At 36.3% G+C, this 13,926-nt stretch overlaps 1 protein-coding gene across 1 annotated transcript in view; it reads right to left on the bottom strand.

Moving 5' to 3' along the window:
* The window catches only part of pitpnb (phosphatidylinositol transfer protein, beta), a 28,925-nt gene that overhangs the window by 5,658 nt on the left and 9,341 nt on the right, over positions 1 to 13,926 (bottom strand). Inside the window, exons 5-11 of the mRNA XM_039676962.2 lie at positions 12,487 to 12,494; positions 11,629 to 11,703; positions 11,449 to 11,532; positions 7,149 to 7,226; positions 6,959 to 7,069; positions 6,647 to 6,769; positions 2,124 to 2,212 (exon numbers count right to left, since the gene is read on the bottom strand). Coding sequence (XP_039532896.1) covers positions 2,165 to 2,212; positions 6,647 to 6,769; positions 6,959 to 7,069; positions 7,149 to 7,226; positions 11,449 to 11,532; positions 11,629 to 11,703; positions 12,487 to 12,494 — 527 coding nt within the window. The 3' untranslated portion in view covers positions 2,124 to 2,164. The remainder of the gene's footprint in view (positions 1 to 2,123; positions 2,213 to 6,646; positions 6,770 to 6,958; positions 7,070 to 7,148; positions 7,227 to 11,448; positions 11,533 to 11,628; positions 11,704 to 12,486; positions 12,495 to 13,926) is intronic.

Below are 13,926 nucleotides of genomic sequence, written 5' to 3'. Positions count from 1 at the left end.
AAGCCCTTTGAAGCTGCACTGAAAGTGTCTTTTGGACCTTGAACCGTTTGGACCCCATTGAAGTCCATTATATGGAGAAAATCCTGGAATGTTTTCATCAAAAACCTTCATTTCTTTTCGACTGAAGAAAGAAAGACATGGACATCTTGGATGACATGGGGGTGAGTAAATTATCAGCAAAAGTTTTTTTAAAAGTGAACTACTCCTTTAAATCTGTATCATGGATATAATAGTTCACCCAAAAAATTACCATTCGCTTTCAGAGTTTTAATGTCGGTACTACGTTAGACTACTATATATGAAGAGTTCAGATGCAAAAGCCTCTAAGTGCCATTTGAAATTTTCTTCTAGAATGATCATTTTTATCAAGCTTGTATATTTAAGTTCAGTAATTTCACTTTAATGGCAATGATATTTATCTATTAATTGTTATTTAAGTGAAATTACTGAACTTAAATATAAAAGTTTGATAAAAATCATTATTAAAGAAAATTTCAAATGGCATTTAGAGGCTTTTGCATCTGAACTCTTCATATAATGTTGAATATAATGTATAATAATGCAATAGGGGTCCTCAAAATGCCAAATGATGATTTTAAATATATCTAGTCAGTGAAAGAGTGCACAGCACATCCGCTGCATTTGGACGAAGTCTAAGGGCAATTAAACATTCTACAAATCGCTATAAATGTACCTTTTTTTAATGTATTTGACTGTATGTGCTTTCAAGTGAGACACCATGTAAGCTCAAACTAATTGCACCACGGGGAGTAATAAATCTCTAAACTAAACTAAAAAACAAAACAAAACAATAATTCTGTATTTTCAGCTTCAGAATCATGAATATTGTTATTCTGGTGTCTCTATTGTCCTGTGCTTTGCGTTTCAGCACCAAGTCAAAATCTATTCATTTACACACACAATGTAACATCAAAGTAGCATTTTAATCAAAAGTTCATTTTTTGTAAACCTGTTATGATATGTCTTAATATCATATATTGAGTTCAGTATCGTTCATCAAAACGAACAAATCTTTTTTCGAGTCACTTGATTCATTCAACAAATGACTCGATAAAAGATTTGTTCATGTTGATGAACGAGTTTGAGTCACGAACGCTCATCATAGAACAGAGCAAGGAGAGCATTTGAGCTTATAAAACTTAAACCTTTTTATTTATTTTTGGAATGAGCGATCGTTTCGCTTGATAAGACCCTTATTCATCGTCTAGAATCGTTTAAAGCCTTTTGAATCTGTCTTTTGGACCTTGAACCGTTTGGACCCCATTGAAATCCATTATATGGAGAAAATCCTGGAATGTTTTCATCAAAAACCTTCATTTCTTTTCGACTGAAGAAAGAAAGACATGGCCATCGTGGATGACATGGGGGTGAGTAAATTATCAGCAAAAGTTTTTTTTTTAGAAGTGAACTACGCCTTTAAAATATAGCGCATTATGTTGCTATTTCAGAGCTTGATAGCATGTGATCACTGTATGCTTTCATTGTACAGAAAACAAACGTGGAAGTTATGGAAGAAAGCAAGTCACATGGAGTCGTTTGGAAGGACATGATATGAGTAAATGACTCTTGTTTGCATGCACGAACCTTGAAGGATGAGAATAACGGAAAAGAAAAAGAAGGGCATTGCAGCTGCTCCCGTAAACATCGCAAACCTGGCTTCATTTAGAGAGAAGATCAACAACTCGACAGAAGAACGCTGCTTTTGGAAACTACAGCCGTTGGCCACCACAGTTGCTTTAAACACCAAGAACGTCTCACAAAAACATTTTACCTTTCAACTGGAGTCTAAAACCATTAGAACTTGCAGATGAGGCTTTCTCAAGGAGCTGCAAACACCTGCTTCTAATTTGCGCCGTTGAGGCACTATTTTCCTCTGGCCTGAGCTAAAACTAGAGGGCGGTTCAGCCAAGAGTTTGTCTAAAATGACTAACACTTTTACTCGGGTTATGTCGGCCCACACGTCAGCTGAGCGGAGAACACCAGAAGAAAAGTTAGTTGTGGTTAGCTGTAATGGAGGAATCAGTGAAGTGATGGGTTAGTGGGTGGCGGCGGATGAAAAGAACGTGAGAAAGAAGAGCGACGGAGCGACTGCTTTTCCTTACGGAGTCTCTCCACCTGCCTTGTGTTACTAAAAAGGATTCGGCTACTCATCGGCTGCCGTCGTGCCTCGTACGGATCCCTTTTGACGCATCTAGAAACAAAACATGCCGTTAGGTGCAATCTTTCCACTTACTGGCGTCGACCTGGAAGAAGAGTGTCAGGAAACGCCAGAACATAAAAGCATAATGCAGGTAGAAATGGCCACGTCATCATTTTTATAGCAATCAGAAGTCTATGTATAATAAACTGGGATTTGAGAAAGTTTTCAGTTTTACAAAATTTAAAAAAAAAACAACAAAAAAAACATAATAAAAAAATTATAATAATTATAATTTTCACCAGATCTTTTTCACTGTGACATTTTCATAGCAATAAAACAATACCTAAAAAAAAGCAACAAAAAATGTGTTTTTTTTAAAGTAATAAAAATAAAATATAAATAAAACAAATTTCTAGTAATAACCATGCTGTGTGGGTAAAACCAACAACACAAATTAAGAACAACATTAAAATTGTACCTTAATGTAGATAAAATAAATGATAAATAAAATCTGAGATCTTATAAATATAATAAGATTACATTTATCATTTATTTTATAATTAATTAAAAAAGAGAATTAGGTTATTATATATATATATATATATAAATAAAAGGCCTGTTGTGATTAATTGCATCCAAAATAAAAGTTTGTGTTTACATAATATATGTGGGTGCACTGTGTATAATTATTTATATATAATGCACATGCTTGTATATATTTAAAAAATATTTTCATGTATATACTGTATATAGATTTATATATAATTTATAGTATATATAAATATAAATATTTTATATATAAATAATATCTTTTTTTGAATTTACAAGCATGTGTGTGTATTTATATATATACAAAATAATTATACACAAATGCACCCACACATATTATGTAAACACAAACTTTTATTTTGGATGCGATTAATCGTTTGACAGCCCTAATATATACAAGTCAACATTTGAAGTGGATCAAAATTTGTTTTTTACTTTTTTACATTACAAGCTATTTATTATTGGGAAATGGCAGCATTTTTGCATTTCAGAATTAAAAAAATATATATTAAAGGTACATAAATATGCTTAATTTTAGTGAGAAATATGATGCATTCATGTCCGTTTTCGTGACATTCACCTATATAACAGTTTAATGTCAGCGAAGAGGCACTGAATGGGTTAACGTTGACATAATCCTCACTGGAAATATATTCACCATCATTTCCATAAAAGAGGTTTTGAAAAAATATATACCCTGGAAGGTTTTTGTAAAGCACGGCAAAGCCAAAGCAAACTTGATTCGTCAAATATTAGTCCAAATACATACTTTCTGCTTGGCAGCCGTATAGCAGCTGTGTAAAAAACTGTTTGTTTAATATAAAGTTTTACTACATATACTGCTTGTTTTATAAATGCCAGCCTTAACAACTGAAGGCAATAACAGATGAACTGGTTAGGACCAAGATATAAGTCGTAACTTGACTGACGGGTTGACGGTTAAGGAATCGCTTTATTGGTCTTGGCCCAAACGTCGCTTGAGAATAAAACTAATAAGCGACTACGCCTTCGGGATTTGGATGAGGGTGTATTGATCGATATTTCCCAGGCAGTGAAGAGTTTGTGGTTTTCCTTGGCTGCATGCTGAAAGCGATCACAGAGCGTGTCAGAGTTTGGAAAGACTGCGTGCCGTTGGATCATCATTTTACTGGCTAGAGGAAAGAATCTGGGCCAAATACTATACACTTGAGTTGGGACGCGTTCAACAAAAACACAACTGAAAATAGAGAATACGTGAGCGCTGCCAGCAGTGACCAGCGGCTAAAAAAAACCAATATAGCTCAAATATGTAACCCCTTCAATAACATCCAGAAGCAGATTTATTACTATTTTAGGTCTACAATCAAATTATGACCCCTGGTGCTAATATCACAGGTACTAATGTTTTATTCCACATATAAACACCCAAGTTACGCAATAAAATCAGTCCAGATGTGCACTGTAGCCTGATGATGTCCAGGTTGTACACTTATAAGCTCAGTGTTTCCTGCAATAGCGCACTTACCAGTTGCTATTTATCTTGTAGTCAGAATTTAATAACAAAAGACTGCAAACAAAATAAAAGCCCTCTATTGCAATGATGAAGCAACGGCATCCGACTAGCATTTTGAATTGTTCAGTTGTAAAGGTAAATGACAAAATAACATTCACTCACTGGAGACATAATGCCATTTTTTGTGGAAAGTCGTTATTTTTTAAATGAGTTGTAATTTTCTTTAGTTTGAGATGGGGCTGCACGATTTATCGAATTTTAATCACAATCACGATTAAATTCGCGTGATCGAGCGATATTTAAAATGTGTCGATCCGTTCACAGAACGCTCCGTTTCAAAGGGTTTTTTTTGCAAAGCCAATCTAGCGCTCCATAAACCACTGTCTGATCACGTGCCTCCATGAGCCCTAGTGCGCGAGAGACCTTCTGCGCACGAGCGAGACCGAGTGTGTGCGCGTGCGCGAGCGAGACCGAGCGTGTGCACGTGCGAGCGAGGCCGAGTGTGAGCGACATTACACGAAAGAGACGAAAGTGTGCGAGAGATACCGAGTGTGTGTGTGTTTCAGTAAATAAAAAAATATTTAATTTATTTACTGAAAGCTAAAGCTTGGTAATTAAGTTTATTAACCCTTTCACACGTAAGTTTAAAATATTCTAATTGACCCCCCAGCGTGAGTTTTTCAAGGCGACCGTTATTTAGAACTTGCCACTTTAATGTTTCCATGGTGACGCGTCATTGCTTGTCACGTGACACAGCACAACCAAAACACGGCGCTGAATGAAGGATGATCTGCTTTTGTGTCATTTTTCCTTTTTTGTTAAAAATATTCATAAATGTATTAGCTATAGCATGAAACACTGATATTTCGATTGTCAAATATGTGCAAGTGGATGGGTTTGACATTGTTTAAACATCTTTATAACGATCGCGTTAGTTTCGCTGTATGCACAACGGGCGGCGCCATTTTAGTTTCTTTTTCAGTTCAGAGAATCAGATCTGTTGGATTTACAACATCAATTCCTCCACTTCTCACGAAATACATGATAGTAAGTGGCTGGTGAACTGGGAGAAGAATAGGATCAAATGTTAAGCTACTTACACAATGTGCATCTGATATGAATAAAACGTGTTGTTGTCTTATTATAACTGAAAGGATTATTGCCGCTTCCATAGACATCAGTGTGTATTTTACAAACTCAAAATCATTGTTTTGCTAGTACTTATGTGTATTTAAATGTCTGAAACCTAAAATAAACATTCAAAACAATCAATAGTTGGGTTATATGACAGCTCTGAGTGCGTCCGCGCGCGAGACCACGTTTGAATTTAGCAGTTGCTGACGTGATGCACTGAACGTTCTAATCACAACGGTGTGATCGTACGCTCCAGGGATCAGCCAAGAAGACTGATCACACTGGTACGTGCGAAAAAGCGACGATTTTGTAAACACTTGCCTAGTTTAGGTCATCTTTTCGCAGACCACTAGGGGGCGATGGCGGACCACACTTTAAGAATTACTGGTTTAAATCAACAAATAATCGTCAAAATATTGATCAAAATAATCATGATTATCATTCTGGCCCAAATCGTGCAGCCCTAGTTTGAGAGCTTTGTGACACTTATATGAATATGATATTCTTTTGCAATTCCATTTTGAGACACTAGAGGCACAGCAATCACAGCCTATACCTTTAAAGAGCAGCTAAACACTAAACCAACTTTTTTTTAGCTAATGATCTGTAAGAATGGATCTTTATTAATACCAGTCATTGATTCGAGTAACTTTTTGGACATTTGTTTATAAAGTGTTCTATTTCTACAATATATGATGTAAAAACGTCTTAGTGCTGCCCTCTTCAGGTTGAACGGTGGCTACTGCAGTTGAATTCTCCTATTGGATGTTCCGCACTTCAGCTCACCACGCGAGCTACGCCCCTGGCAGTATAAAAAGCATCTTGTGTCGTCAAAACCACTGTAACGAGTCAGGAATTGGAATTGTGAGTATTGAAAACGACCAGGATAGAGTGTTTTAGCATCTATTTCGTCCCCTCTATCTCCGCTGGGGTCAGCCCACTTTTTCAGCATTTTCAAATATTGCCAGTGGGTGGAGTCAGGCTCTGACCAGGGGGTTAGTTACCCTTTCAAGACATGTGATTAATGTGATTGTTATTGTATTGGCCTTCTATTTTATTGCTTGTTTAGTTTTTACTGCCTAGACTGTTGTGTATCTTTCTAATTCCATTATTTTTTTTTACGTAAAGTGCTTCGAGATGCTACTTTTAAAGGCATAAAATAAAGTTTATATTCATGAATAAGCCGAAACGTGGAAAGAATAGCGTTTTATGATCTGAACCGCTGGGAATGAGGAGGTCTGCCATGGATGGGTGGGAGCAAATGCAATGGAGGAAACTATACGTGCTTCAGCCCATAATGCCCTGCTCACCTCTTCCAGCTCTCGCTGCGTCTGCTCCTCCATCCTGCGGATGTCTGCCATGGTGAGCTCCACCCAGCTGTCGATCCAGCAGAAGAGCTGACGGTGGAAGTTGGTGAAGATTCTCTTCTCTTGCTGCAAACGCAGTCGAAAACAAAACAAAAAGTCTGTTATTGAAAAACATTGTGAGATTGGAAGAATACAGAGGGAATTATCAAAATCACATTGAGATGCGTCACTCCGGGTTTAATGTCAATGAGAAGACACATAAGGAACAAATGCTTGATACAATTAACGTCAAATTTGATGTGTGTCGATTGTTACCTTGTGGATGAAGTTTTCTATTTTGGTTTGAAGGCCCCACCACTTGAACTTGACAGTGACTAGTTTGTACGCACACATACGAGGGGCGTCTGGCTTGGCCAAGAGCTCTTTCTGTTCAGGGAGAAATCACACAAGATCTTCATATAGAACAGAGTTGATAGGGAACTAATAATTAAATAGAGCCACTCACTTTCCAGTCCGGTCCTAAAGGTCCTCGGCCGGTTTTCTCTGATTGAAAGATTGCTGGGTCCTCATCTTGTTTATAATCCTGAGAGAATGACAATTTGGATCACTTATAATTCCTTTATGGTTCATATTTCTCCACACTGCCCTGGTTAAGTTGGCGTAAAAGTAATTTCAGACATGGATATTCAAATTTGGTGAAACGCTGTAAATTATTACCAATTAATTGTGCAAAACAAGACCAGGGACATGATTTTTTTTCATGTTATCTCTATGGTCAACCACTTTCAGTGATAATTGGCAAAAAGGTTGCCAAATGTCACTAGATGGCGTAATGCACTAATTAGCATTATGACATCACGTCGTATTTGCATGCTCCTTCGTGTCAGACCTTAAGTTAAAGTAGTTCACTTTTAAAAAAAACTTTTGCTGATAATTTACTCACCCCCATGTCATCCAAGATGTCCATGTCGTTCTTTCTTCAGTCGAAAAGAAATGAAGGTTTTTGATGAACATTCCAGGATTTTTCTCCATATAATGGATTTCAATGGGGACCAAATGGTTCAAGGTCCAAATGAGAGTTTCAGTGCAAACTGCAAACTGTTCAAAGGGCTTTAAACGATTCCAGACGATGAATAAGGGTCTTATCAAGCGAAACGATCGCTCATTTAAAAAAAAAAAATAACAAAGTTTAAGTTTTATAAGCACAAATGCTCGCCTTGCTCTGTTCTATGAGTTCAAACAGGAGAGTCACCAACGTGCATCACAGAACAGAGCAAGGCGAGCATTTGTGCTTATAAAACCTAAACTTTTTTTTTTTTTTTTTAAATGAGCCATCGTTTCGCTTATTCATCGTCTGGAATCGTTTAAAGCCCTTCGAACAGTTTGCACTGAAACTCTCATTTGGACCTTGAACCGTTTGGTTCCCATTGACGTCCATTGTATGGAGAAAATCCTGGAATGTTTTCATCAAAAACCTTAATTTTTTTTTCGACTGAAAAAGAACGACATGGACATCTTGGATGACATGGGGGTGAGTAAATTATCAGCAAAAGTTTTTTTTTTTTTTTAAAGTGCACTACTCCTTTAAAGCACAAGTTAAATTATATTTAACTCGTCGGCCAAATTTTTTTTTTTTTGTAAGTCTCTTCTGCTCAAGATTTATTCATGGATTTATGTGATCAAAAATACAGTAAAAATAGTAATAGGCCTATGTTTTTTTTTTTATATCTTCATATGTGAATATATAGTAAAGTGTAATTTATTCCTGTGATCAAAGCTGAATGTTGTGCATCATTACTCCAGTCTTCAGTGTCACATGATCCTTCAGAAATCACTCTAATATGATGATTTGCTCCAATCATTTATGATTATCAAGGTTGCCATTTTTTTGGAGGGAAAAATCATAATACAAGGACACATTAAATTGTTAATTTTCTATTCAGCTAAGAATTCGACACTGAATTTTAACAATATAAATAAATGTTTCTAGAGCAGAAAATACGCATATTAGAAGGGTTCCTGAAGCATCATGTGACACTGAAGACTGGAGCAATGATGCTGAACAGTAGCTAAATGTGTCTGCAACAAAACGATATCTTAAAAATCACCATCAGTTTGGGAATTCCCACCATTTCCATCTTTTTGCACATACTCGCACTCTACCTTCTAATCTCTCAAACCTCGGGGCTAAGTACCGTGAACATATGGGAATAAGGATTAACCCTAACCAGGACTGATCCACTTAACTAATTAAAGATACGAAGCATAAAAGTGCTCAGGCATGAGAAGAGCAGTCCCTCCAGCGGCCCTCTACAGGTCAGATAACCTGTACACTCCTGATAGGCAACACTGGACTCAGAGCCAGAATGAGGTCTAATGGAAACGTATTTGGATTTATTCAAAGCTGCTGATGTTCGATGCGACACGTGTCTGCTAGGCAGCCGGTTTGTTTGTTCTCGAGGTTTGAGTTTTACGTCTTTACCAGTTTGTGGAGTACATCTGCTGCTTAGAGAAGCTTGATAACTATTGATAAGGAGCCTTCTTGGTAAACTAGTGAACCTCGAGTAAAGCAGGTCAGAAGGGCAATGGTCCACACAATAATGTCACGTCACCCTAATCCAGTCTTATGCAACACACCGGCTACAGGCTGAATCACGAATCACACACTAGCCAGCCTAAATCCAGCACGTGGGATAAGGATTAGCAAATCCCAAATCACAGCACACTGAAAGTTTCAAAGTACACGTCAGAGGCACACGTTTGAGGCTCATGATGCCTAAATAAAGACGGAGAAACCCATGACGTTTTTGTATGAACCTAATGAATAATTTGTTTAATTCAGATATGCTCTCACACTTCCAAGCAAAAACAGGGGGTCTACGGTATCAATATAATTTTATAATATATATAGTATAATAGTATTATTTAGCTAGATATGAGTATGTGCTTTCCCATTACCAGCATATAGTACCGTTGAAAGTTTTTGAGAGATGTCTCTTCTGCTCACCAAGGCTGCATATATTTGATCAAAAATACAGTAATATTGTGAAATATTATTACAATTTAAAATAACTGTCTTCTATGTGAATATATAGTAAGCTGTAATATATTCCTGTGATCAAAGCTGAATTTTCAGTCACATGATCCCTCAGAAATCACTCTAATACGATGATTTGCTGCTCAAGAAACATCTCTGATTGTTATCAATGTTGAGAACATTGGGATATTACATAAAACTAATCAAAAAAACTAAAAAAAAATCTACTTTAAGGATGAAAGAGACTAGTGACCGACATATACACCGGATTTGGCCAGTTTGAGACGATCTGTATCAGTCATTAACAAGAACACAATGGTCGACCACTAAAAGAACTTCAAATAATTCCAGGCCTTTTATCTAAAAGTGACTTTTAAAAGAGGAACATCACATGCAATTAGCCAACACCAAAGTTCAAATGTGAAAACACTAGTGTTGTCACGGTACCAAAATTTCAGTATTCGGTACCGATACCAGTTAAAATTCACGGTTCTCGGTACCAATTTCGGTACCAAAGCTTAGTTTAAGTTTACATATATTTAAGTGTTTATCACGGTTACAAGTATGGAAACTGTACATTTGTATTATAAACACTTTAGAAAAAGATTAGATAAAATGACCTAAAATAAACAATAGTATACACTAACACATTTTTAAAGTTGTTTGTAAAGTTTTAATCCATTATTTATTTAATGCACAATGAATTAAGTGAACAAACATGAACAATCGGGTGTTTGTAATAAATAACATTTTCAAACATTAATTAATGTTGTAAAAATATATTGTTCACTCAATGTGTTGATAACTAAGTAATGTTTATGAATGGTATCTTTGTAGCATTACCATAAAACATGTTTTATTTGACTTGACTGTCCTTTTATTAATCTAAAACTGCATTAATATTTAATTTTAAAAAGGCTTTTTAAACCTGCTGAGTTATAAAGGCAAGAATACGCCTAGAACTGGCACTGACATTAAATGACATAAATAGGGATGCATCGATACTAATACCATAGTACTCTGGTGTCGGGTAGATACTACTGTGCTCATGTACTCGTAAAACTACCCCGAAAGCACTTTAGAGGCCGTTCACATGTCGCGCGTGTTTTTTAATTATATTTTTGCGCGTGCTTATTCTTTCCAAAGCGCTTGCTCTCACGCGGCGTCTGTCGTTGCTATGCAACGCCAACGAGTTTTTATTAGGAGCGCGCTTGAATCACGCCTATATTTGAAATTGCGAATTTGCATGTAATCGGCCTCTTATGGCAACGTGACATTAGCCTAATCCAAAATATTTCCATATGTGGCTCTTTCCTCCTTTCGTGTCAACAAGTGGATTCAGAGAGAGAGAGAGAGAGCCATATTAGCGTTATGAAGAGGACGCGACTGTGCACGTTTCAGACATCGCGTCTAGAACAGAACTGGATTAACCAGGTACTCGGTACCTAGAAAAGCTGGTACCGTAACATTTTTTTTTTTTAGTACCGACTTGGTACCGAAGTACCGAGTTTTTTGACAACACTAGAAAACACCATACTGCATTTGCTTCAGGAGGAGTGATTATGCAAATAAAAGTTAAAACTGGTCTGGGTTATAAATCATACTTGTCTATCTATATTGTATATCTATAGCCTATTTTTGAGTGCCATGTGACCACGGGATGTCCGGAGGGATGGACTATTAGCATTATATTCAAAGTGGGTAATGTTACCACAAAGAACATGCAAACAATGCAAAGTGTTTCAAGACTGATGGAAAGTGAACTCACTGCAGGTTCAACCTGAGACCGGTCAGCTATATCGATATGCACGACCTCCACTGTCTTCCATGTGGTTGGGTCCAGGTCATGTACCTGATAATGGGCATAAACAAACACCAAAAACATATCAGCCTGGGTATGTTACAGATGCATTCAAAACATCAAATCACAAAGAAACGTCTTACTCACATTCTCTAAAGAGCCCGTGTCAGGTTTGTGCCACGTTTCTATTTTAATCATGAAATCATCTTTCATGTATTCGTTCTGAGGAGAAGATGCATGTTTATGTTCAGGTTTTGTCACAAACGGCAGCGTGACTTCACTTAAAACTGTGAATCAATTAGAAGTGCATGCAATGCAAATATCACATCTGATGGCAGTGCATGTTAACTTCAGCATGTGTGCTATTAAGCTGGAGGGACTATATGATTTACTCCACGTTCTACAGGTAAACTGGTGTTAAGATTGGTGGATAGATTTAGACAATTATACCACACTTAGGAGTAGGGATGGGCAATGATTAATCGCGATTAATCGCATCCAAAATAAAAGTTTGTGTTTACATAATATATGTGTGTGTAGTGTGTATAATTAATTTGTATATATAAATACCCACACATGCATGTATATATTTAAGAAATATGTGCATGTATATATTTTATATATATTTATTTATTCACAATTAATATTATATATAAATATAAATATTTGATATATTAACACATTTTTCTTAAATATATTCATGCATGTGAGGGTATTTATATATACAAATTAATTATACACACTACACACACATATATTATGTAAACACAAACTTTTATTTTGGATGCGATTAATCGTGATTAATCGTTGCCCATCCCTACTTAGGAGTATAAATGTAACCACATGCAATGACAATGATAATTTATCAAAAAGACAGACAGCAAAACATTTGACACAAACTAGTTTGAAATGATAAACAATAAAACGAAGACTTTTCTATTAAATTCAATGTGTAAATGAGTTTAGTGTAAACTAGTCACAATGACGGCAAGTTTTTGTACTTACAGTCACAACTGAAGAGAATGGAGCAGCATGCAAAAATAAAAGAAGAAAAATAATCAGGTGACACAGAAAACATTCATATTTCCACTGTCAAAACAGACCAGTACAAATGACTAAGGCCTAAAACATACTCTGAATACATAAACGCAAACCTTCTGGAAGGAAAAACTCAATAAACTTTAACAATAACTTAAAGGCCTGTTCACATCGGGACGAACTTCGCACACGTTATTCGTCGACGTCTAACGCCTTGTGACTAAACAAAGGGCGCCAATGTGAGTGTGCACAACGACACGTAAAAGTGTCATTTAAAAAAAAAAAAACGCGCTGCGTCAAAAGCTATCCGACCAACAGTGTTGGGTAAGTTACTCTAAAAAAGTAATTAATTACTAGTTACTAATTACCTCTTCAACAGTGTAATTCGATTAATGTACTAAATACTCTCTCTAAAAAGTATTTAATTACTTTTAATTACTAATTACTTTCAAAATCCCATATCAATCTCAACCAGCTGAATCATACAAGGATAGACATGAATCTGTTTTAATTTTTTTCAAATAAATACTATAAAATTGCATGACTTACCCTTAAACTGACCAAGGTGGAGAAGGTTACATTATAAAAACATACTTTTTAACATCAGACAATACATTTTGATGGGATTAAACCCACTATTGTTTTATGTCTGATCTCATGACTTCACACTTTTTTCATACATATTTTACAATAATTCATACGAGTGCGGTCATACGATTTAGACACCTCATAAAATGCATACGAATCGCTGTGAGTTCGGATTGATCTATACACAGTATTTACCTCAATTACGTCAGAAGTAACTGTAATAAAATTACAGATAAATGAAGAGTAATCCCTTAATTTACATTTTCAAGGGAAAAGTAATTAAATTACAAATTACACCCAACACTGCCGACCAATGAGATTGGCGCTTTTGCTCATGTGTTTGGAGCTTCTGAAATTACAGTAAAACACAACTTGGGGGCGCTCAAACACAAAACAGTCTTGTCGAGCACACATACATAAACGGAGAAGAAGAGTTACGCCAAGTAGCGTCGCCGTCTACACTGCCAGGAAGAAACATAGTTGGGAAGAAATAAGACAAGGAAGATGCGAGGCAAGATGAACGTAGAGCTGCTGTTCTCGTTGGCATTAGGACATAAAGAACTATGTGACAAACGCGACTACAAACATCTTGATAAAAGAAAATAGATATAGAGTGATATTGCAGAGCAAATTGGCGCCATCTAAAGACAGGGAATGAATTTGCGTGTTCACTCGGCTCATCGTCAGCGAAAATCGCTTGGGTGTGAACACAAAAAACGCGTTGAAAAACGCTGACGAATAACGTGTGCTGATGTGTACGGGCCTTAAAGCTTAAACAATAAACCTTTAAAGACAGCCCTACTGTGAACTACGAGCTTG

Source organism: Pimephales promelas, chromosome 23 (assembly GCF_988280905.1).
Source record: "Pimephales promelas chromosome 23, fPimPro1.hap1.1, whole genome shotgun sequence".
NCBI classification, from domain to species: Eukaryota; Metazoa; Chordata; class Actinopteri; order Cypriniformes; family Leuciscidae; genus Pimephales; species Pimephales promelas.
Note: the sequence above shows the minus strand (reverse complement) of the source record. Positions and strands in the feature narration are given on the sequence as shown.